General features: G+C 51.7%; 6 protein-coding genes across 6 annotated transcripts; 3 read left to right on the top strand and 3 right to left on the bottom strand.

The window, feature by feature from the left end:
* Nucleotides 1–4433: 4433 nt before the first annotated feature.
* Nucleotides 4434–6151, bottom strand: LAESUDRAFT_728618 (cAMP dependent protein kinase). Its single transcript, XM_040909472.1, has 5 exons — nt 5732–6151; nt 5450–5679; nt 5185–5400; nt 4723–5084; nt 4434–4661 (listed from the first exon to the last, which is right to left on the bottom strand). The coding sequence occupies exons 1-5, from the start codon at nt 6060–6062 to the stop codon at nt 4559–4561; spliced, it is 1242 nt and encodes a 413-aa protein (XP_040761663.1). The 5' UTR covers nt 6063–6151; the 3' UTR covers nt 4434–4558.
* Nucleotides 6152–6766: 615 nt separating this feature from the next.
* On the top strand, nt 6767–8802 carry LAESUDRAFT_744420 (uncharacterized protein; the record flags this gene model as incomplete). The annotated part of the gene is made up of 7 exons (XM_040911312.1): nt 6767–6843; nt 6997–7153; nt 7209–7352; nt 7407–7462; nt 7514–7566; nt 7620–8425; nt 8485–8802. The coding sequence occupies 7 exons, from the start codon at nt 6767–6769 to the stop codon at nt 8800–8802; spliced, it is 1611 nt and encodes a 536-aa protein (XP_040761664.1).
* LAESUDRAFT_728619 (uncharacterized protein) lies at nt 8775–14625 on the bottom strand. The gene is made up of 9 exons (XM_040909473.1): nt 14250–14625; nt 13771–13827; nt 13677–13712; nt 12641–13630; nt 11442–12580; nt 10903–11387; nt 9587–10847; nt 9456–9530; nt 8775–9405 (listed from the first exon to the last, which is right to left on the bottom strand). Exons 1-9 carry the CDS (start codon nt 14448–14450, stop codon nt 8895–8897), a joined length of 4755 nt encoding a protein of 1584 aa, XP_040761665.1. The 5' UTR covers nt 14451–14625; the 3' UTR covers nt 8775–8894.
* A 494-nt stretch (nt 14626–15119) lies between these two features.
* On the top strand, nt 15120–17900 carry LAESUDRAFT_683115 (P-loop containing nucleoside triphosphate hydrolase protein). The gene is made up of 9 exons (XM_040905815.1): nt 15120–15280; nt 15348–15882; nt 15940–16044; nt 16095–16442; nt 16494–16582; nt 16632–16748; nt 16799–16985; nt 17036–17615; nt 17679–17900. The coding sequence occupies exons 2-9, from the start codon at nt 15490–15492 to the stop codon at nt 17693–17695; spliced, it is 1836 nt and encodes a 611-aa protein (XP_040761666.1). The 5' UTR covers nt 15120–15280; nt 15348–15489; the 3' UTR covers nt 17696–17900.
* A 5-nt stretch (nt 17901–17905) lies between these two features.
* LAESUDRAFT_683118 (Acylphosphatase) lies at nt 17906–19464 on the top strand. The gene is made up of 7 exons (XM_040905816.1): nt 17906–18060; nt 18129–18181; nt 18236–18335; nt 18655–18796; nt 18911–18960; nt 19021–19128; nt 19173–19464. The coding sequence occupies exons 1-6, from the start codon at nt 17941–17943 to the stop codon at nt 19087–19089; spliced, it is 534 nt and encodes a 177-aa protein (XP_040761667.1). The 5' UTR covers nt 17906–17940; the 3' UTR covers nt 19090–19128; nt 19173–19464.
* An 853-nt stretch (nt 19465–20317) lies between these two features.
* Nucleotides 20318–21823, bottom strand: LAESUDRAFT_728628 (uncharacterized protein; the record flags this gene model as incomplete). Its single annotated transcript, XM_040909474.1, has 4 exons — nt 20318–20751; nt 20807–20941; nt 20993–21503; nt 21561–21823. Coding segments are annotated over 4 exons (1334 nt in total), but the record flags the coding sequence as incomplete, so codon positions are not given.
* Between the last annotated feature and the right edge of the window lie 238 nt (nt 21824–22061).

Genomic DNA, 22061 nt, shown 5'->3' on the forward strand with positions numbered 1-22061 from the left:
TATCACCTGACCGTGATTGGGCGTCTCTTCTAGGCGCTTGTTCATGGGGATCACGTGACCATGAGCGACGGTATGCTTCGTAACACAAGCTTCCCTCTCCAACCGCCAAGACCCTTTGGCAATTAAACCATAAGATCCTTTCTTCTCCGTCTGTGCTTCCGCTTTGAGAAAGGAAGTATTCTTGAAACAGTATGCGTAGAGCTGTCGTGTGATTCAGTGAAGGATTGATCATTCGTGCCGATGCTTGACTGTTCTGGTGCAGGACTGCCCAACGACAAGTATCGCTTTTCGACTTGATCAGCCCAAGAAGTCTGATTGGCGTTTGATGATTCGGAATCACTATTGAACAACTCGACAGTTCGTCCACTGTGGTGCGCTTGAGGGTGTGAGGGACTCAGATGAGTTCCTTGCTTCGCATTACTGCCAGTGCTTGGATTCGAGGAATCTATACTGGAGTTTCGTGCGTAGGCTGACTTGGGATGCTGAGGTGATAGCGAATCGGGGATTCGTCCTGCATTCCATCGGTCATTCTTGCGCAGTGGTCGCGCCCTTGATCGGTTACTGTATTCAGAAGTATCGTTCGCCCGAGGTGGCTTTGGACATTCAAATGCGTGATGTCCGATACGATTGCAGTTCCAGCATCGACCAGAGAACTGTCCTTGTCCAGGATGTGAACGGCGAGAATCTTCGCGAGTCCCTTTGAATGGCTGATTGATCCATTGGTTAATGGAAGGTGAAGACTGCTGGTCAGACGTGGTCGACTGCCGCTGCTTGGTCTTCTTCTGTTTGCCTTTCTGGTTAGGACACGTCTGTTCACGTTGGCTGGGCATGCTGTTTGCTGAAGAGGAAGACGTAGATGAAGTACTTTCATCGTCATCTCCTCGCCGGCTCTTGTCAAATTTTCTTTGGACAATGGCTTTGATTCCATGCCATTCTTTTTGACTGAGATCGAGCGATGCCATCAGCACTTCCTTCCATATTGATGTAGGGAAGGCTGTCTGATCGTGATGCGATGAATGAGTACGTATGGCACCAATTCGAATGGTATTCATGCCAAGAATATGTTCAGACATTCGATCGATATCCATAGGTTCGTCATCGTCTTCTTCTTCGGCTTCCTTTTTCTTCTGATCGACACGGTGGTCTCGATTGTCACCTCCGAGAAGAAGCTTGACAAGCTTTGCATTGACCAACTTTGTTACTAGTTGCTCAATTTGCTTTCGCATTTTCTTCGTGATCGGCGGATCATTTGAGGGTTCTTTTGATCCGGTAGATTCGCGCTCATCCTTCTTCTTAATTGAAGAAGTCTTCTTCTGCTTCTTCTTTGATACGGCCTGGACGGGCAGGGTTCGATCGATGTTTGGCTGCTTTGCGGGACATTGATCCATCTCGTGCCCTGGTTTCCTACACCTAAAACATAGGCGTTTCTTGACTGGAAGGCTCCGTACTTGTCGTATTCGTCGCGTCCTGTCGACGTCCATTGCATTGGGATCATCTATATCCATCGACTCTTCTGTATTCATTGAATCGCCCTGATCCACATGTGTGATGAAGTCGAAGATGTTACTTTTTCCCTTATGGACGTTTCGAAGGTCGTTGACTTGTCTTGCCACGTCGCAAGCATCCTCATACGTGGTTGGAGGATTCGGGGTCAGGAAGACTTTTTCTGCCAACTTCGATTCCAAGCCTCGCTTGAAATGAACAAGTTTGGTATAGTCGTCATCGATTTCAGCATAGCGGAATAGGATATCGAGATTCCCAATGTAATCGTCGACCTTTCCTTTCTGCTGTCTACACTGGTTGTCGAGTAACGTTTGCCATGCTTGGTCCTTGGTTGCGACTCCTCCATACTTTTCTTGGAGTGTCATCCGAAAGTCGCGATAAAGTCCTAGATCATCCGATCTTCCTGTAGACGTGATCATCGCTGCTTCCCATGATTCGACCCATTTTGCTGCTGCCGAACCAGGTTCGAAGTGGGATAGGATGAACGTTATCTGACTATAATCGTCGTTGTATATGTGGATGTTTGCCTGGAGATGTCGTTCTCCAGCCTGGAGGAATGACGTGAATGTTCGCTTATCTCCTGCGAATGGTCGGATCTCGCCTAGCTGTAATTCCTCCTTTTCCAATTCTGGTTGTGCAGAATTATACAGCGCGTAGAGATTCATTTCCAGGAGATATTCCTGCCACTGGAATTCCAGACATGTCGGTCCTGGATGCACTGGTGGTCCATTGGCTGGATCGTACCGTGCTTTGATGGGATTTTGACTAGTAGTTCTCAAACTACTTGTTTGCGCCATGGCCGACTGTGGCCTCTTTGGTATTCCGATTGGCGTTACTGGCCTTCCTCCTTCTGAGGATGTCCTGGTCAAAGGTGTCGTCCTGACTCCTTTCCATAATCCTAACCCATCGTAGGGTTTCTTGGATGTTGGCGTAACGCTGGAATCGCCACTCCGTAGTAGACTTGGATTGATGCCGAGAGGATTCCATTCCTCCCGTCCTTTCCCTTTGTTTGATCCTCCGGCGTCCTCTGGCCTTGGATCGACTTGTATCACTTCTCCTCGAGGAAGGTCCGTATGCGTTAGGAATTCATCCTCGAAATCCTTTGCAATGTCCTTCCGATTATTGATTACCCGTTGAATTTCTTCAACGTCATGTTCGAGCTCTCGAAGCTCCTGTTGCTCTTCTGGGGTTGTAAGGTTCCCCAGCCGTTGTCGTCTTCGCAATGTAATAGCTCGCGTATTCTTGACGTCTGCGAACCAATCCAATTCTTCATTGGTTGCATCGTTCCATGACAACGGCGTCGTGTATCCTTTGTCTCCTTGATAGCCTACCGGCTCATCTCCGGAGTCTGATTCGTATCCTGGGTTCTCCCGATATGACATCTTGCCTTTTCTTGGTGGCCCTTAACCAATTGTTCGTCGACTGCACTGGTCCACGTCTTTACACAGAGTTCTTCTGGATAGTCTCACGGACTACCGCTAGTTCCTTGAATCTTCTTGATTCCGAATTTGCCTTCCCTGGGAAGGGCTTTAGCACGTCTTCTACGTGTGCCTCAGTTGAGGGCTTCTCTTCTGGATTACCACACAGATAACCGCTAGTGCTTGAGTTCGATACACAGATTTTGATTGAATCCACACAGATTCTGGAAGCGACTACACAGGTCTTGATTTTCCTGTAGCGTCCAAGTAGACCCCACTTCTCTTAAGTGGTTCTAAACCTAAATAGGTTGACCTATAGAAAAACCTCTTCCAAATGTTATGAAGCGTTCCCTGCTAGAACGTTCAGAACCACGTGTGCTTTCTCACACGTACTAGTCCACAACGTGGACAGAGACTTAGGTACCAAATATACCTAACGTCCCCAATAGTCAGGCAGACTATTAACAGGGTTTATAGTGTGGTCAAGCCTAGTAGACGATATAGCAGTGAGGTCCTCACTCTACCCTTGCTAGGCCTTGGCCGCTACAGCTACTGCTCGTTCACCCGCAGGTTACTAGGTTCGCTGTTCTGACTCTAGCAAGCGTACGAGCTTACTACCTCTTGAGAGCGAGTACGATTGCACGAGGGTTCTAGAACTGAGAACGTTCAGAGTCACAGGTGGAAGAGGTTAGTCTTCCCACTGCTGCTCCGCCCCTTTATATAGTTGCAGACCTATAGTCTGGGGTACTAGTACAAGGGGTCCTCTACACTGCCTCAGTGATAAAGATAGGTGAAACACACCGGAGCTTGGCTGCTGCGAGCCAGGTAATTGGCGAGCTAAGGAAAGCATAGGTGAAATACCTAGAATATGAAATGAGAACCAAAGTCCTGGATCGCAGATCCTGGGGTTAGAGTTTGAGAACCCTAGAAGCTGTCCTCGGTCACATAGTGACTGGTATCACCTGACCGTGATTGGGCGTCTCTTCTAGGCGCTTGTTCATGGGGATCACGTGACCATGAGCGACGGTATGCTTCGTAACAGAAATTCAGTCTTGTAAGTGCTTGCTGTATCACACAAAAACCCTTTACATATTTTTTCCCACAATTATTGGCATCCTGCTGTAGATACAAAATCATATCAACTGTCACAACTTGTTCAGCAAAATGAAGACTTTGCCCATGCCACCATCCATATGATCAAGGCATGGGCTGAACAGCTGGGTGAAAGCCCAACATGGGTTTTTGAACAAGTGTTGCAGTTTGTAAACAATTCAGACTCTAGCAAAGAGCAGCTTGCCACAGAGTCTGTTGGCACCAGTCAGGTTGAGTCAACTTATCCTTTTTTTTGCTTTGAGCCCCACCTGAATACTACCACTTTAACACACATGCAGATTGATCCCCTTGAATCAATGCTGACTAATACAGCACAGGAGGGAGATGGTCTTAATTCTCCATTTTCAGATCTCAATTGGCCTGATTTACCTGAGATCATGCACTCTGCTGAAGAAGATGCTCAGTTTTTCTAGATAGTTTATTTGTGACATAGTTATTCTGGCAGTCCATCCAAAGTACAACTCTACAGTACAGCCATTCATTATGTACTAGACACTGTCCCACAAATGTACAACTCCGAATGATCAGGAAGTTGTGTACTCGAAATCCGAAAAATAATGTCCGTAGGGATCGGGCGTGATCGACCCGTACTGCACAGCAGCGTCAATCTCGGGGTATCGCTCGAACCTAGCGATTGCCAAGAATTAATGGGGCACGTCGATCAGGAGCAAGAGAAGAAATGGCGTACGCGCTCGCATCGCCATCGCCAGCGATCTTCGGTAGATACGGCGCTTGAATCTCTCGATTACGCAGTTTGGTCCAGTCGACTTCTCTGAACCACGGGTGGTTGAATACGTCGCGCGCACCGTTGCTCAGGTTTCCGTAACGTTTTGATGGGTCGGACTCCATGAACTTCAGGATAAGGTCGGTGGCGTTCGGGTGGAATGCGGGCCATTTGATGCATGCGGGGCCTGTTGCGATCTTTTCGTACAGTCGGACGGGCGTAATGTCGTGTTCGTGGTATGGAGGTAGCCCGGAGAGCATCTCGAAGGTCAGTACGCCGAGTGCGTACCAGTCGACGCTCTTGTTGTACCGCGCGTTGGCAACGATCTAAAGACTTGGTCAGTACAGCATCTACGAGCGCACAACAGATTCATGCCACAGTCCTACAACGTACGTACGCACGCTGAGGACATTGGACCGAACGTACCTCTGGTGCCAGATAGTCTGGAGTGCCGCAAAGCGTCCAGACCGTGGTGTCGCAGTACTTGGCGAAACCGAAGTCGGCGATTTTAATGTGGCCGTCGAAGTTGAGCAAAATGTTTTCCGGTTTGAGGTCTCGATAGATGATATCGAGGTCGTGTAGGTAATTGAGCGCGAGTGCGACCTCGGCCGCGTAGAACTTTGCGACAGGATCGGGGAACCTCTGCGACACTCGATCAGGATACGAGGCTGGACTGAAATGGGAGGCTCACATTTGATCGTCGAAGGAGGGTGAACAGCTCTCCACCTGGTACGAAGTCCATTACCATGTACAAGTTGGCGGTGTCCTGGAATGTCCCCCAGAGACTGATGATAAACGGGTGTTGAACTGCTTGCAGCATGGCCTGCTCGTTCTTCGTATGCGATATCTGCTTCATGCGCACAATCTTGTCCTTGTTCATCACCTTGATCGCGTAGAAGCGCAGGTTGTGCTTGCTGCGAACTGGGCGCATAATTGGAGGGCTTGCGTTCGTAGACACAGTCGCTGGACGTACCGAGATGCACGCGCCCAAAGCTGCCAGTCCCAAGCGTCCGTTGGATGATGAAGTCGGAAAGTCGGTACGTGCCTCTCGGTCTGGACATCCTCAGCCGTGGTGGAAGCTCCGCAGATGTGTCCCCGTCTCCCTCGCGCGCGCGCGCCCAGTCCTCCCTACCGGCCTGCTTGCTGTGCGTGCTCACTGAAGTCCGCTCGGTCGAGATAGATCCGTGATGATCGTGAGACACGGTAGACAGAGATGTGGACGAGAAAGAAGATGAAGGCGATGACTGCATCGGCACCTTCGAGGGGCCGAAGTGTCCTAGCTTGCCCGTCATTTTCTTGAACATGATGTTAGGATGAGACAGAAGGTAGTGAGGCTGCAGACGCCGTGGGGACTACCTCGTTGTCCTTGTTCCACTTTGAAGTTGATTCGACATGTCCTTGTTCCTCATCTGCGCCACCAGGAGTTTGCTTCCCTGATCGCATTCACCAGTCTCCGGGGTCCCCCTCAAATCGAATGGGCCAATCATCTCGAGCCCAACGTCAGGACCGGAAAAGCTCAATTTAACCAAGTACTGTTCGTGCAAGCGCGTCGGTTGTGTCAAAGAGAGGATGGCGAGCAATACGAGACAGCTAAGCCCGGGGCTCTTTGTGTCACTCATCCGCGCGTTATGTCGGTGGAAAACTCCACTTTTCACGACCAAAGGCTGGGAGAAAAGGCAGCTCAAAAAGGTGGATATTGGAAGTCTCGCCAGTCGTGAGCTGTGGCAAGTGGGATCCTTGTATTGAACCTCCCAAAGGCTGTTCGCGGCTCGCAATGTCGCGTTACAATCTTAGCGTAAGTCATGTGACCAACGCTTTGTGGCGCGTCACTTGGTTATTCGTTGCTGTGACCTGTCCTATGTAGGTCTTGTTCATCTTGCCTTTGCTTTTCTACTTCAGAGTATGAAGGCCTTCTGATATAAGAATAAAAGGCTGAATACGGTGCATACCAATTCTAATAATCTGTACTGAAAATTTGGACCCACTCTTTCCATGAAAATCTGCCAGCATGAGCAACACCAACATTGGGCATTGGTCTGCCGTGCTCGTCTTGGTGTTTTTCTTTATTTCGAGTGAGGATAAAAGGTTGGGTTAAACTCCTGGCAACAATTAAGCTGCATATACAGATGCGGCTGTGATTCACCCTTTGCGCGTGCCTATTCCTCATATCATCCTCAGCGGTGGGAGAAATCTCCTGGTTAGGCTGCGGATTCTCCCTTCACAGTCAACACCTGTTAGGAGGCACTATCTGCATCTCAACTTTATCACTGTTCCGTTCTTTTCTTTCCTCGTCCTGCTTGCTGCTGGAGCCATTGACGGAAAGGTCGTGCATGATGGTATTGTTGGTGCTAATGGTGTCAAGCCGTTGGATATCATGGCATTGTTTATCTCGCTGGTAAAATGGCAAATCTTAATACCCTCGTCTCCTTCAATTGATGTACGTCATCTAGGCTTATTTATCTATTTCACTGGATGCAACGGGACTGTTACGATTTCTGGCATTTTGGGTCGTGCAAAAGGGCGGTTCCTCCGGACGCAGGCTATTTACAGCTCTATATGTATTTTTCCTCCTTTGTGGTGTCATTGTTGGTAATGTAAGTACTCATCTCACTGCGTCTGCGAAGAGTTTCTGATATATTTCCTTGTAGGATCCAGTGATCCTTTCTGGCACAGCGTTCCTAGCGTACCTCACTAGAGTATCTGGGTAAGTGCTAATATATCTTATCACCAGCGACAGCTTCCCATAGGCTTGCAGCATCACGAATCCAACAGCCTGGATATTCTCTCAATTTGCCGCGGCTAACATGGGTACGCATGACATGCTCTGTCTCTTCTGCTGCTTACTCTCAGCGTATCTCCAGCATCAGTAGTGCTCGTCTCATCCAACCCCACCAATCTAGTCCTATCGGGCGCATTCTCCCTGTCTTTCACGACCTACACAGCACATTGCATTCTGCCCTTCCTCGGCGCTGCAGTTGTCGTGTATCCCGTCCTTATCCTGGGCCTCTTCCGTTCCGCCGAGCTTATCCCCTCCTCGATCGACCTCAACATCACAGAGACTGAGGACATCAGAGAGACGCTGATCGACAGAACGGGCGCAATATTTGGTAGCATTCTGCTTCTCATCACGCTGGGCGTCCTGGTGGGCACGAGCACAATCGGCATCTCAGTGTGGGAAGTGACCGTGCCACCTGCAATCATAATGCTCCTGCGGGACACGTATCACGACTGGTCTCGAAGACCCCATCCAAGCCAGGACGGCTATCGCGCAAGCATATCCTCCGGGCTGCAGGAGGACCTGAACCATGCCGTCCAGCCGAACAGGATGTCGAACAAGCCTCAGATAGAGCTGCAGGGCCTCCCTGCACGGCTCTCTTCTCGCCCCTCCTTGGAGACGCTTTCGCAGGCTGAGCCAGAAGCCCTGCTGCCGCTCGCCGAGCGTTACTGGGCACGATTCTCATTCACGTTTCCGACTGTGACAGCGATCGCGAAGCGGCTACCATTCCCTCTCCTCCCGTTCGCCTTCCTGATGTTTATACTCGTTCAGGGACTATCATCCCAGGGCTGGGTCGAGCTCTTCGCTCGGTGGTGGGCGGCATGGGTCCACAGGACTGGGCTCTTGGGCGCCATAGGCGGCATGGGCTTCCTTGCGTGCATGTTCTGCAACGTATGTCGTCCATACTACCATCAAAAAATGGTACCTGATGCTCCTTTCATCATCAACAGGTGTGCGGCACGAACATAGGCGCGACCATCCTGCTCGCACGCGTAATACAACTCTGGGCATCGAATGACGGCCCGGTTGACGTGCGCACGAAGGAGGGCGCAATATATGCGCTCGCTCTGGGTTCCAATTATGGCGCATTTACGCTCACCTTTTCGGCCTCTTTGGCAGGCTTACTGTGGCATCGCATCCTTCAACAAAAAGGTATTCATGTCCGCCCGAGGCAGTTCCTAATGCTGAATCTGCCGATTTCCATCATTGCCATGACATGTTCTGCTGCCATTTTGTTAGCTCAGATCTATGTAATTCATGGACAGTAGTGGTCATGCATGAACCAGGATGACGGCGCAGAATCAGTGGGCTTTTTGCAAGTATAACAACAGCTCGCAGATGTGATAGCAGTAGATACAACCTAGAGACGCCAATCTCCAAAGAAATCCGAGTCAGATCGTACAACAGCAAGCATGTAATCGACGATAGTGCCTCCCTCCTCTTCGTTCTCCTCATCCTCCGTAACCTGTGTTTCATCATCTGCCGCTGTGATAGGCGGAGGTAGCTGTAAGTCTCCGTTTGTGGCCGCAGTTGTCGCTTCCGGCTCCTCAGTATGCAGCGTATCGGGGATTGCACCATCGCCGCCGCCTTCCACACCAAAATCGGCCTCATCTGCACCGACCATAGCTACTTCTTCCTTGGCAGCGACAGCGGCCGCATGGGCATCCTCCGAATCCTCAAACTCGCCCAGAGCTTTCGTCAAAGCCGTTTCGTCCGTGAACAGTGTTCGCCAGTCGAATTCGCCCCGCTGAATAACGATGTCGTCCAGTGACCTTTTCTGGTTCGCCTTGCGAAGAAGCGCCTCTTCGACGGTATGCTCGGAAACAAACCGATATATATGCACATCACGTATTTGACCAATCCGATGTGCTCTGCCAGTCTGCGTTAGGCGGATAATATATGATGATTTAGCATGGCTCACCTGTCTTCGCATTGACGATCCATCTGTGGGTTGAAGTCGCTGTCATAGAATATGACAGTATCCGCACCTGTCAAACTGGGTTTAATCAGTTAGTACTGGTAATGTCTATAAGAGGTACACTCTTCACGTACTTTATACCAACACCTCCTGATCTTGAGGAAGAGATGAAGCAAAAGATCCGAGGGTCTGAGTTAAATCGTTCTGTAATGTACTGCCGATCTTCAATTTTGGTTGCACCATCTAATCGTAGATACAAATAACCATGGAAATTGAGAAAAACCTCCAGTATGTCGAGTATGCGAGTCATCTGGGTGAATATGAGAATGCGATGACCACCTGCTTTTCGTTCGCGCAATAGATAAGCTAGTTCTTGCAACTTGCCGCAGTCATACTGAAGAAGAGATGGATCAGGGAAGGCGATTTGCAACTTGACACTTGCGCGGTGCAAGACTCCGTCGAACTCAGGCTTCGACTGCATGCGGTATACTTCTCCTTCGTGACCAGCCAATGTGATGGCAGGCATGTCGCGAGCGATCACGGCCGGCGTCACAAAGGTAAACCTGTCAATGACGCTGGCCATTTCGTCTGCTCGTTCGATATATGACTTGATCATGCGAGGGATGGCTTCGACGGAATCCCATCTGCGCATGTCCATGTTTGACAAAGGTAGTAATGGCTCATAGAATCGATTCGTCGCTTCAAACAACTCCTGGCTATACAGCGGCTCGCGCCCAATTCGAAGTCTGTTGAGGTACGCGATATGCGACCATCGTGCGATCTGGGCAGCTCGCTGCTGCCAGGCCCGAAAACGCTTATAGCCTGCAATTGTGCGCGTGTCATGGGGAGGAGGTTCGCCTGGGAGCTCGGTGATCATCGGCAGGTGCTGTGTGCCGTCTAGACGACGCATTTCTTCAGCAGCGATTTTGGAGGTATTCTGTTGCTGAATGAACTGAAGTCCGAGGAGATCGAGGTTTGGCTTGTCCTCATCCCGGCAACGAAGCAGGTCTCGACGGACCAAAAACTCCTTGATCTCGTAATTTGCGATGGCGGACCGCTCCATCGCAAAAGACGTTACGATCGGGCGTACCTCAAAGAGATCGGGATGGTTGACCACCTTTCGCAACTGCATGAGGATGTTCGCGACTTTCTGGTACACACCGGATTGCAAGTCATGCCGTGTCTCAGCACGAGCCATGAACTCGTCGTACAGGAAACGTTGCCGTTTTGATAGCGGGCACATTAAAAGGTGTTCGAACTTCTGCGGCAGCTCTTTCTCTACGTCCCGCTTGAGTCGCCTCAGCAAGTACGGTCTAAGGACGGTGTGCAGCTTCGTTACTCGCTGTTGCGTCTCGTCATCCATGGTGCCCATCTCGATCGCTTTTTCCAGGGGATCTAACATATCAGCCTTTAGATGCAGGCAAGCGCAAGTGATTGAGTCTGAACGCACTTGAGAACCATTCCCCGAACTCCTTCAGGTTGGCAAAGTTTGTCCCTGACATAAGGAACTGCAACAATGCCCATAGCTCTGTGAGATTGTTCTGCAGTGGGGTACCGGTGAGGAGCAGACGACGGAAGGATCGGAACATAAGCAAAGTGTTCCACCGCTGAGACTTGAAGTTCTTGATCATGTGGGCCTCATCGAGGATCATGTAGTACCAAGCTTTCCGTTTGAATACATGGGCGTCACGGCTTGCAAGCGTATATGAAGTCACGCAGACGTTGAAATGGTACTTGTTATTCCATCCCTGCCGCAGCTCTTTCCTACGCTTGGTGTTGCCGTGATAGCTCAGCACCTTGAACCCGGGAAGAAACTTCTTGAATTCCATCTCCCAATTCAACAGCACACTAGTGGGAACAATGATGAGATGCGGGCCCCATATTCCGCGGTCGCAGGCGAGGTGAGCAAGGAGAGATATTGTCTGGATCGTCTTGCTGCAGAATTTTGTGTGTTAGGCTTCTATAGCTCGGTTCGGCATGTGGACTCACCCTAAACCCATCTCGTCCGCCAGAATACCATTGAGATTGTTCGAATGGAGAGTAGCCAACCACTCAAGGCCAGTAAATTGGTATGGACGAAGAGTCCCGCGCAACAGAAAGGGTGTCTTGATCTTGGAATCAGAATCCCACTCGACGGGGGTAACAGCGAAGGGCCTGAGATACGAAGGAATCGAGACGTCTTCTTCCATATCGCTATCGCGGGTAACATCACGATCTACAGTTCGATCGTCGAAAGCACCATCTAATGGCACCTTGTAATCCACTACATCTGCGCTGCTATTGACAGAAAGCGTGGATGTGGAAACTTCCTCTTTGGACGTGAGTGCCGTCAGTGTACCGCCGGACGCAGCAGAAGCAGTAAGAGTCTGGTTGAGCTGTCCCGTCGGTTCATTCGCGAAAGATTTTGTTGTCGGTTCGAGAGCGTCATCTGGAGCCGCTCGAAAGAGAGATTCGTTTGCACGTCCCAGTTTGCTGTATCCGTTGGTATATGCTGCATCGTTAACGATCGTCGAGAACCCCGGCGAGGTTGGCGACAGTGCGAAAACTGTGCTTGATTCTTCTTCACGATAAGTCGACGTTTTTGGCCTCTCATCCTCTTCACGGATGGAAGTAGAGAAATTTCGGTAATGGCCTTCAGGAATCGCGAATTCGACGGACAGAGCACGGCTACTGACAGCCTCGCTATGAACATCGACGTCATCCAACTCGACGGGCAGCGGAGTATCTGGCGGCTGCGAGACACTTGCGCTCCGGCTCGTACTGATATCCATGGAGATGGACCGAGAGTCCTCGTCAAAATGGAATTCAGATCCTCCGACGAGTAACAGACTCGCATCGACGTCTTGGACGTTCTCGTCCGCACCTTCATCATCTTCAGCTTCCGTCTCTTCATCATTTTCGACGCCCTCCCCTCCATCTGAGGACGCGTCATCCGGCTCCGGAGATGCAGCCCAATGCCCGAACGTCGTGGAGACGCTGCTCGACCGACTGTATGAAGCCGCCTTTGTCAGCTCAAGCTGCTGTGCCTCCAGAATCTGGCCAGATTGATCGAGGATCGCATCTAGGTGCTCGTGGCCGCGCCTGCGCTCTTCCTCCTCTCGTTTCAGCCTCTCTTCTTGTCGAACATGCTAGCACATGCAACCCATTCTGTCAGGAATACTGCACACGAGGCGTTATGCTGCACTTACATAGACAGCCTTCTTCCACTCCGCGACCACCATCTTCACCGTTGCTTTTGCTAGCGCGCGCAAGCGCTTCTCCTCCTGCACCTTTATCTTGTCCTCTTTGACAGCCCGACTCTCCCAATATGCCCGCATCCTGCTCGCAACTTGTGCCGCGACCTGATGGCCGGTAAGTGGACGATGCAATGCTTTCGCCTTGACGGCATCGAGCACATGAGCCCAGGGGTCCTCATGTTGATCATACAAATCGGACGGGCTCCTCGATCTGCCTACGGTGTCATCAGACCGGCTGGTAGGGAAAAACCGCCCCTCTTTATGCAACCTGTCGACACGGTTTAAGAATGCTGCCTCTTTGCGAGCGAGCTCTTGCAACTCGGTCGCGTCCAGCTCTTTGCCATCGAGCACGGCGAATGATGATAGAAAGTCGGACAGAGACTCTCCGTAGCGCGGCAGCGGTGGCCTTTGAAGCGGACTGGAATAAACGGGGTCCGGGCGGCGCACAATGAGCTTGATGCGTCTAACTGTGGATTTGACGTGTGAGGATGGCTCAAGAGGTCGATGCCATGGCGATTCCCTCGTGCGATCCGATGCAGGTGCACGCCTCGAGATCGCAGAGATTGACTCAGGTGAATTGGGGATGTGGCCATTGGATAACCGTCGTTTCTTGTTGGGAGGCTGCGCACCCAACGGACCTGCAGTCTCCCCGCCACGCTTGCCTGTACGTGATGGAGGCGACTCTGGGTTCTCAAGAGCTTTCGCCTTCTCCTTCCCCTTTCGACTACCATTGGTACTTGAACTGGCCGGCAAGCCCGGAGGCGGCATGTCCGCCTTCTGCTTGCCTGCCGCGGAGGCCGTCCTGATACGTCCACTTTGAGGAGTAGAATGAGCATTTGACGAATGCTTGAGCGACTGTAGCCGCTCCGTGTGAGACCTTCGCGTCTGGCGGGAGAGCCCGACGGATGACGAATGGTCGATAAGGTCATATCGCCCTTGGTACTAACGGAAATGTGAGCTATGTCGGGCAGTATAACCTGAGATATACCTCTTTGAACACAGCCGAATTGTCATCCTTTGCAACCTACAAAAGTACGCGCTTGTCACTACGAGTGCCCTCATGCATGGCAGATCCTGCGCACCTTGGGATCATATGACAACAAAGTGACGAACTTCTCGAGATGAAAGGCTTCGCGAACCTGATCGAATCATCAGCCTTGTTCAATGCTTCTTTGTGAGGTCAGGAGATGTGTAGCTGCTATATGTAGGCAAAAGAGGCAGTCGCACACGTTGAAGCAGCATGTTTCCAGCCGGGGATTCGGACCATTACATCCCTCTCACAGTTTGTAGGCATAGCCGAAGGTAACAGCCATATTATTCCATTGGCACGACGCAGTCCTCCCGCAAGCTGCTCTGTGTAGACAAAGGAGTGGGCCATGCACATATCACAAGCCGTTCGGTGAAGTCATGAATCGCGTCTCCTTTGATACTCCAAGGGAGGCGGCAAGTTCAAGTACCTGTCCATCATTCAACGCGGAACGATGGAGTGCTGGATGACACGGAATGCTTTCGAATGTGCAAGTACCATAACAGTCATATATGCATGGGAAAGACCACGTACCAGGGTATCATGCGTATTGAAGACGTTGTCCAGCTCCGTCTGCCGCTGCTGCACCAGTATAGCACGCTCACGCTCGACACTGTCATCCTGCACGAGCTTCTCTTTCTCGCCCTCATCCCTTGACACAGCGGTCGGTGTCTTTCGGCGTGAATCCGGGTCATTAGATGGTCCAGAAATGGTTGAACGCCGTCTGGCATTCATTGCAGAGAATCGTGCATGTAAGCGCGTGGGAGGTAGGTCGACTTGACTGATCTCGGCAGATACCCGACGGTTTCAGGAGATTCTTGAACTCAGAGACAGTACAGACGATTCCAGAGCGAGAAGAGCCGACTGTAAGCAGGATGCAGCAGCACGTCGGTAGCATGCGCGAACTAGAGGGGTCGGACGCCATGTCGCGAATTACGGAGAGATTGTTTGGTCATGTAAACAAAATGATCGCTAGGACAGTAATTGTGGCCCATCGTAATGAAGTTCCTTACAGCAATGCTATCATCATTTCTAAACAAAATCGAACGAGTGCTTCGGCTGCTAGCCATGACTATTGAAAAGAGTCTAGTCAAGACATGCATCGTTTCAGCGTGCTGTAACTAGAGGATAAATCTTTCGAAGGTCACTCGTGCTTCTGCCAGTGGAGGGCAAGTTGCCAACACTTAGTATTTCATTTCCGTACTATATTATCGTTGCGTTCAGCACCGTCCGTATAGCCAGCTCCAAGGCTCCTTTTCCCGAACAGTCATGAATCGCTGGGTGGGTGCGTTCTACCTGACTGGTCCTGCCATAAATCCCACATAGCGCTGTGTGGGACAAGGGGTGGATCGACCCTGGTGACACAATCAGTCGATCTCGTAACCGACACTCAAGTCGCCCGGAGTCACCACTTCCGAACTGCCCAGCCATTGTCCCAATGCACATCACAACATACATGGGTAATCTCACCAACGGATCCGTCCAGCTCAGTGCAGAATCTTGCACTGCATACGCGCCTGCCATGGCGCTCGCGAGTCAAGACTTATCAAGACAATCATGCAAGCGTGTGTACCCGTTATCAGTTCGAATGCCTGACTATCGCATTGATTGGACATGAGTACACGCTAATAGCATCCCATCAATGAATGCGGTCCCGTCACGTCAACGTCGGTAACGAGGGAGTCAATCAAGACGTCGAAGAACGCATATATAGGCCCGTGATACATGCAAGGAATCTACATCACCTACATCAAGCTCCTGCTCTGCCCTCGACATGGCAGCATCAATTGCGGCACTGAAAGCCAGCAGCCTACCTGACCTGCAGGCCAAAGTGGTGGGATGGAGGCAGAAGCAGCAACCAGATCCGGGGTTCAAGACCTCCCTTACAGACATTTCCAATCAACTTACGAGCGGCAATGTGCTGGATGAAGTTGAGGGGAAAGACGTCTATGTGGCGTTCAGAACGCGGCCCCCGCTGGAGAACGAATTTCAGGCGAATTTTGCGACGTTAGAGTCTGAGGATGAAGAGAACGCTGAGGATCCGACACGGTGGAGCGATAAGGGTAGCGAGTCTCATGCTCCCGAGAAGTTCACAATATTCTGTCCGGGCGTCACCTTGACAAGCTCCGAGCCTGGCGAGTTTGTCGCTCATGTTCCTGGTTGGAAGGTGAGCATGCATCACAGACATTATTTTAATGAGCAAGCATATGAATCCAATTTATAGTGGTCGGGCGCGACGCTTATGCACAAACAGTTTGCGTCCGATATCGCTTTTGGCGCAGACGCCGACAACGAGGAGGTTTACCAGCGCACAGTGGTAGCCAACGGCGTTAGTCATGTTCATAACCGATGCGCAAGGTGGTTATTGACTTTGAGTAGCTGCTGCCACTTGCATTGTCGGGTGGCACAGCCTGCATCCTTGCATACGGCCAGACCGGCACGGGGAAAACCTACACAATGGAAGCCTTAGAGCATCGTGTTGCCCGAGATCTGTTCGCGGTGGGAGATGCTGTCGGTCGTCGCCTCCACGAAGCGGAGAAGAAGACATTTGAAACAGACGCAAATATGGCTGATGGCAGCGAGAATGATAACATCTTCGAGTACAACGTAACGTTCTTAGAGCTACTTGGGAAGCGTGCAGTCGATTTGCTCGAGCCTGTGGAAGGCCTTCCCGTAGACGCGCAAGGAAACATCTTACGCTCAGAGGTGCCGATTAAGGAGAATAAGGTGCGTGAGTTCGAGATTGTTTTCAGCCGCAAAGTCTGACTTGTTCGCAAGGCTGGAGACTTTAATCCGCCGCTTATCACGAATGCTTTCCGTTCATCCGAGGAGCTCGAAGCGCTCATTGCAAGAGCACTCGCGTATCGGTGAGTAGGATCTCAGCAGTACAGATCCAACATGCTAATCGTTTCACAGACGCACCTCTGCAACAGCCCGTAACGCGACATCCAGCCGCAGCCACGCTATCTTGACAATTAGAATTAAGAACAAACTCCTGCCATACGCTGATGAAGGGCGATTAATACTCGTCGAGTGCGTCATTTGCATTCATAGTCTGCCAGAAAGACTATATCTCTTTTCAGCCTTGCCGGAAGCGAGAGATACGAGGACTCGAAAATGCACGATAAACAGCGCATGGACGAGTCGCGGGAGAACAATAAGAGTCTGATGAATCTGAAAGACTCTGTGCGAGCGAAGGCGCGGATGGCAGACGAGGAAGGCTTCGTGCACATTCCTTGGAGGTTGAACAAACTCACCATGCTGTTGAAGGTGATCTCTGTTCCTTGGATACCACGATCCCGACTAAGCTACGGTTGCAGCCAATCTTCGACGTAGAATCTCGCCGGGCTACAAAGACGGTCATCATCGCTCATGTTTCCCCGCATATCCAAGATTCAGTGCACAGCGTGAACACGCTCTCATATGCTGCACCCTTCAAGACATCGCCCCCGAAGCCGCGCGGGCCTGCTCCGTACGACCCAGCAGATCCACGAACCTGGAATACTGCTCGTACGCGCCAATGGTTAACGGACGAATTCACCGTGCGCGCGAGGACCAGACAGATCGCTGCACACAAAGTCAAAGAAAAGGCGGCAGAAAGACGCGGGAAAAAGCTCCGTCCAATCGACCCTAATTCCCCGGTGCAGCTTCTGGTCGATGTTGACAAGCTGTGTCCCGAAGGCATGACCGCAGTGCACTTTGGACGCATGTATACCACGCAATTCGTCCACCGTTGTCTAGAAGAGAGAAATTCCGGGGCAGAGATCACTCCGGATGTAGTGAGGAATATGGCCGCGGAGGTGATTGGCTCTCTGTCGTATCTGCTGCTCAGGGCGAAGACAAGGACGCGGAATGAGATCATGAAGAGCAGGAAAGCGTTGGCGCTGGATGCGGTGTACGGTGCGTTAAATCCTTGTTATCTAAGGTCCTTCAAATAACTTTTGAGTGCTCACGTTCCTGCAGGAGCCGAGCCCACGTAATCAGCTCCAGTGAGATCTCGAGGACTTCGAGAAGTTGTACAATAGGTACGCAGAATTGCATGACGAAAGCTGCTATGGAATTCCCAGGTAGACGAAGACTGCACACACCGGGACTCGATGCATCGACCCACGGCAATCTGGAGGCATAATGATGTCATTTGTACCTCGTGTGAATATAATGCGATATCATCTGTTTCGTCCGTGCACATCCTCCTCAGCAAACGTTTGAGCTGTTCAACTGTGGGATGCCGTACCTGTCCTTCAAATTCACCGTCCGCGGGAGGGTGCAGGGAGTCTACTTCCGCGCATTCTCAAAGGGCGTGGCCCATGATGTTGGCGTCGTAGGTTGGGTAGCAAATGACACCGTGAGCCTGTCGTGATATATGCGCTCACCTCAAAGACATCTACAGAGACACGCTGACCTTGATTGCAGAACGGCCAGGTAGTAGGAGAGGCTCAAGGCGGCGAATCTGCCATAGATAGATTGTGAGGCATTCCACATCGGTTGCTCGCGATGCAGCGCTCTAATAGCTGATACAGCAAGAGAGCGCTATACACCGGTCCTCCATACGCTCGTGTTGACGCTGTAGATATAGCAGACGAAAGAGTCATAGACGAACTCGAGTACAATGCCTTTGAGGTTCGCCGTTGACCTGGAAGAAGCAGACCAAACCAGTCAAAGCGCAGTCCAGGGGCCGCCTCGACTAGCTGTGGCATCCTTCGCTCTGCTCCAGGAAGAAAGTCGCATTTGAGAGAGACTGAAGAGCAAGATATGTAGCGTGCAGTGGTCCACCGAAGAGGTGGTTTATTTCGGGAGGTCTTCGAAGGAAGCGCTTGTCGTGTAGATTAGATTAGATTAACGATCTATGAGCGCGGAAATCACTGACCACAGCCAATTGTCTCCGGCTCGTGCAAGTTCTACGACCTTGCAACGTCCAACCGACCTCTGCACCCTCGAGTCTTCGAAAATGGCACGAAAACCGCAATTGTCAATATATGACTACCTCCATCGGGGCGTGGTCTATTCATTGCTGGGCCTCACCATCTGGGGCGTCGTTACAATGGGTCTCGTTCACCGGAACACGATGCAGAAGGGAAAAGGTAAAGTATAGATCGCCACTCGCAGCTCCTTGAAGTGCACTTATCTATTCTCAGAGGTCAGCATTTGATTGTTTGTAGTCGTGCGAGCGGTTGTCTCATGGTTCGCCGTTGGTAAGGCTTTGGCGCTGAAGGAAGCGAGCGTTCAGCAAGAGCAAGAGCAGGAGGTGGGCCTCTGCTGGGATGCTTCTGTTGACAATCTGTGCTGATATATTCTCCTCCTTCAGGATGAGGAGAACGAGATAGCTCTTGCCCAGGCGGCGCAGTCGGTGCTTACGCGGGGAAGCAAGTCGTAATGAGCTGGAACTGCTCCTGGCAGCCGGAGCTCACCGCATGTGAATAGTCTGCCTTTCTCAAGTAGCTTGAGCTAATTCTGAAGGTGCATGGGATTCATTGCGTCTAGGCCGAGTCACGGCGACTGAGACTGCTTTCATCTCTCGTGGCAGTTTCTCTTTCCACCGCTACATCACCTGGCTACTTGACTGATCTACTCGCGATGTGTCTGACATTCTGGACTGAGTTGGAACCTCCATGGATAGCCAGATGTTGGTGGAGAGCATACTCCAGTATGCAGTCTCAATGTGCGCTTATTGAACGGATCCACTGTCGCCGTTGTGAACCGGAGCCACAACATCTTGCTAGATATGTTTGCGACTCGTCTGCGATCCTGCTTCGGCCCAGTATTCAACGTGAGTGCCCATGAGTCATCCTGAGATGTTGGGGTGGACACCCCCTTCCCTGTTTCAAGATTACTATTCCACTGACAGCGGCGCTTGGCCACAGGATCAGCAGTAGCTAAATAGCTCTGCGCATTGCCTCCTTTTCAGTCCAACGAGGTAATATTCATATGAGTAACTGTGATTCTGAGTGTGAGGTGTAGCTGGCCCAGCTCAATACCACGTCTGACAGAAGGAGTAGGGACTTCAGCCCACAACCATGAGCCGCACCCAGGACCTAATACAGTCTTGTTTTCCTTGTTAAACATCTTCTAGAGAAGACGCAGTATGCAGAAAATGGAGGAAGACGAGGTATTTTGGGAGAGGTTTGGGTAGGATGTTGGGGAGGAGATCTTGGAGGGGGAGACACCCCGAGTGCAGATCATTTCGAGTTGAAGCAAACAGTCTGGGTGCAAGTGGGAATATGGGATCAGACCAGTATTGAAATCTGGATGTGCTTGACGTGATATTTCGTTTCCAGATAGGCTGCAGCCTTCACGACCAGTGGCCGTGACCAGCGGCAGCGTAAACGTTGTATATGTCCATGTTCACCGGAATACCGGACTTGGACATCCGGTTTCAAAATAAAGCACACTTATGTAGGTCGAGGCATGAGCGTAGATCGCGCACATTGCCAAGACCTTCAAGCGAGTGTCGTCTTGACTGTCACAAGGCCTACAGATCGATCCAATATAATAGCTTGATGATAGTACACCAGTACAGAGGAGACAACGTGCATACTCTACCATGAGCGCGATGAGACATGAAAAGGAGGCAAAACTACATGACAATGTCGTAACAAGAAGTCCACGTCCACTCACGCCGTCGCGTTGTTGTAGATGAGCAGATTGGGCGTGTCCTTGGGGAGCGTGTCAAGCGCATCGTCCGTAGCGAGCGCCAGCAACGCAAGCTTGAGCTGCTTCGGCGTGAGCGTCTGCGGCGGGACGGGCACAGGCGCGACGGCCTCCTCGACGAGCGCCGGCGGCGGGAGGAACTCAGACACCCAGCTCGGCAGCACATAATGTGCGAGCGCGTACGCGTTCACCAACGACGGCGGCACCACGCGCGATTGTAGTGTCAGGGGCACGAAGTCCTTCGTCACCTTGGGGTTGAATGTCGCCGAGGGGTACAGCGAGAGCAGGTAAGCGAGCATGCCTGCGGTGTGTGGCGAGGCCATGGACGTGCCCGAGAGGGTGGACACGGAGGTGTTACTGCCGATGTAGGTGGAGAGGACATTCAGGCCTATCAGGAACATCTCAACACAGGCATTTATGTAGAATTGGATGTTCAGGCATACCAGGTGCGAAAACGTCCACGCACGGGCCGTGGTTGGAGAAGTAGGCACGCTCGTCGGCAAGCGTTGATGCGCCGACGGTGATTGCCTTCTCTGCCGCAGCAGGCGAGTTGTTGCAAGCATCCCTGTTATCATTGCCTAGGACACCATCAGTGACGCCCACAAAACCGTGACACAATTGTGACTCACCAGCTGCGACGGCGAAGTGAACGCCTGCATCTACAGCCTTGTTGACAGTGTCATCGAGAGCGCGCGACTTGCCACCGCCGAGCGACATGTTCGCAACAGACCCCTTGTGCTTCGTCTTGCCAGTTTCCATGAACTCCTTGAGTGCAGCCTCGGCCTTCTTCACAGCCTCCGTCGCGACCCACGCGACTCCCTCAACGACGTCGCTCATCGTGCCGCTACCGTTGCTGCCCAAGACCTTCACCGCAATTATATGAGCGGCCTTCGCGACACCGTACTTGCGAGATGCGATAGTACCGGCGCAGTGCGTTCCGTGGCCGTTGGCATCCTCGTCGACGTCATCCTTCGGAACAGTCTTTCCCCAGGACGCGCGGCCCTCGAACTCGACGTGGTGGATATTAACGCCGGTGTCAACGACGTACACGTCGACACCCTCGCCACCATCAACGTCATATTCGTACCTGGTGAAGGTGCCGAAGGTCAGCTTAGGCCTATGTGAGATCCGTGCCAGGCCCTGTTGTGATACTTATCAGTCACAACTCAAAGGAGTCATCAAGCAGCATTCACGCACCCAAGGAGCACCCTTCTGCGTCTCGACCTTGTTCGCCTCGATTTCCACTTCCGCGTCAATCTCCATCGTCCGGACGATCTGGTCCAGCTCGACGTAGTCCACCTCGGGCATCTGTCGTATCCGGTGGACGGTGCCCTCGCTGAACTTGCCAGCGTACCCCTTGATGTGTCCGTCGTACACATGCGTCAGACCGCCGTCGGTGTCATCCATGAGGGGATATGCCTCGTGAACACTCTGCAAAAAGTTGAGGTGGTTTCGCATAAGCGCAGACGGGATGTTGTCCTTGAGCATGACGATGTACGAATTGTTCACCGTCCCGTGCGGGTGCTCCTCGACGACCAGGGGAGCATAGGTGAGCAGGGACCGCTCGCGAGATATGTCATAGGAGTGCGTTGAGAGAGGCGTCGCTAAGCCTGACGCGGCGAGCGAGACCGCCAGCAGAGAGGCGAGCAGGAAGGAAGGCATGATCATCGTCGGGCGGAGGATGAGCGGACGAAGCTG

The sequence above is a fragment of the Laetiporus sulphureus genome (assembly GCF_001632365.1).
Source record: "Laetiporus sulphureus 93-53 unplaced genomic scaffold LAESUscaffold_36, whole genome shotgun sequence".
NCBI lineage: Eukaryota > Fungi > Basidiomycota > Agaricomycetes > Polyporales > Laetiporaceae > Laetiporus > Laetiporus sulphureus.

Excerpts from the sequence above, each read along its gene's own strand:
- LAESUDRAFT_728618 (XM_040909472.1), bottom strand. The coding sequence starts at position 6,062 with ATGTTCAAGAAAATGACGGGCAAGCTAGGACACTTCGGCCCCTCGAAG. Across the intron at positions 5,680-5,731 it reads CTTTGGGCGCGTGCATCTCG|TTCGCAGCAAGCACAACCTG; the intron begins GTACGTCCAGCG and ends TTATGCGCCCAG. Across the intron at positions 5,401-5,449 it reads CCCTCCTTCGACGATCAAAT|AGGTTCCCCGATCCTGTCGC; the intron begins GTGAGCCTCCCA and ends CGAGTGTCGCAG.
- LAESUDRAFT_728619 (XM_040909473.1), bottom strand. The coding sequence starts at position 14,450 with ATGAATGCCAGACGGCGTTCAACCATTTCTGGACCATCTAATGACCCG. Across the intron at positions 13,713-13,770 it reads TGTTGTCATATGATCCCAAG|GTTGCAAAGGATGACAATTC; the intron begins GTGCGCAGGATC and ends GTACTTTTGTAG. Across the intron at positions 9,531-9,586 it reads TCAGGAGGTGTTGGTATAAA|TTTGACAGGTGCGGATACTG; the intron begins GTACGTGAAGAG and ends GATTAAACCCAG.
- LAESUDRAFT_683118 (XM_040905816.1), top strand. The coding sequence starts at position 17,941 with ATGCCGTACCTGTCCTTCAAATTCACCGTCCGCGGGAGGGTGCAGGGA. Across the intron at positions 18,061-18,128 it reads GTTGGGTAGCAAATGACACC|AACGGCCAGGTAGTAGGAGA; the intron begins GTGAGCCTGTCG and ends CCTTGATTGCAG. Across the intron at positions 18,797-18,910 it reads CACGATGCAGAAGGGAAAAG|AGGCTTTGGCGCTGAAGGAA; the intron begins GTAAAGTATAGA and ends TCGCCGTTGGTA.
- LAESUDRAFT_683115 (XM_040905815.1), top strand. The coding sequence starts at position 15,490 with ATGGCAGCATCAATTGCGGCACTGAAAGCCAGCAGCCTACCTGACCTG. Across the intron at positions 16,443-16,493 it reads TGCCGATTAAGGAGAATAAG|GCTGGAGACTTTAATCCGCC; the intron begins GTGCGTGAGTTC and ends CTTGTTCGCAAG. Across the intron at positions 16,583-16,631 it reads GCAAGAGCACTCGCGTATCG|ACGCACCTCTGCAACAGCCC; the intron begins GTGAGTAGGATC and ends ATCGTTTCACAG.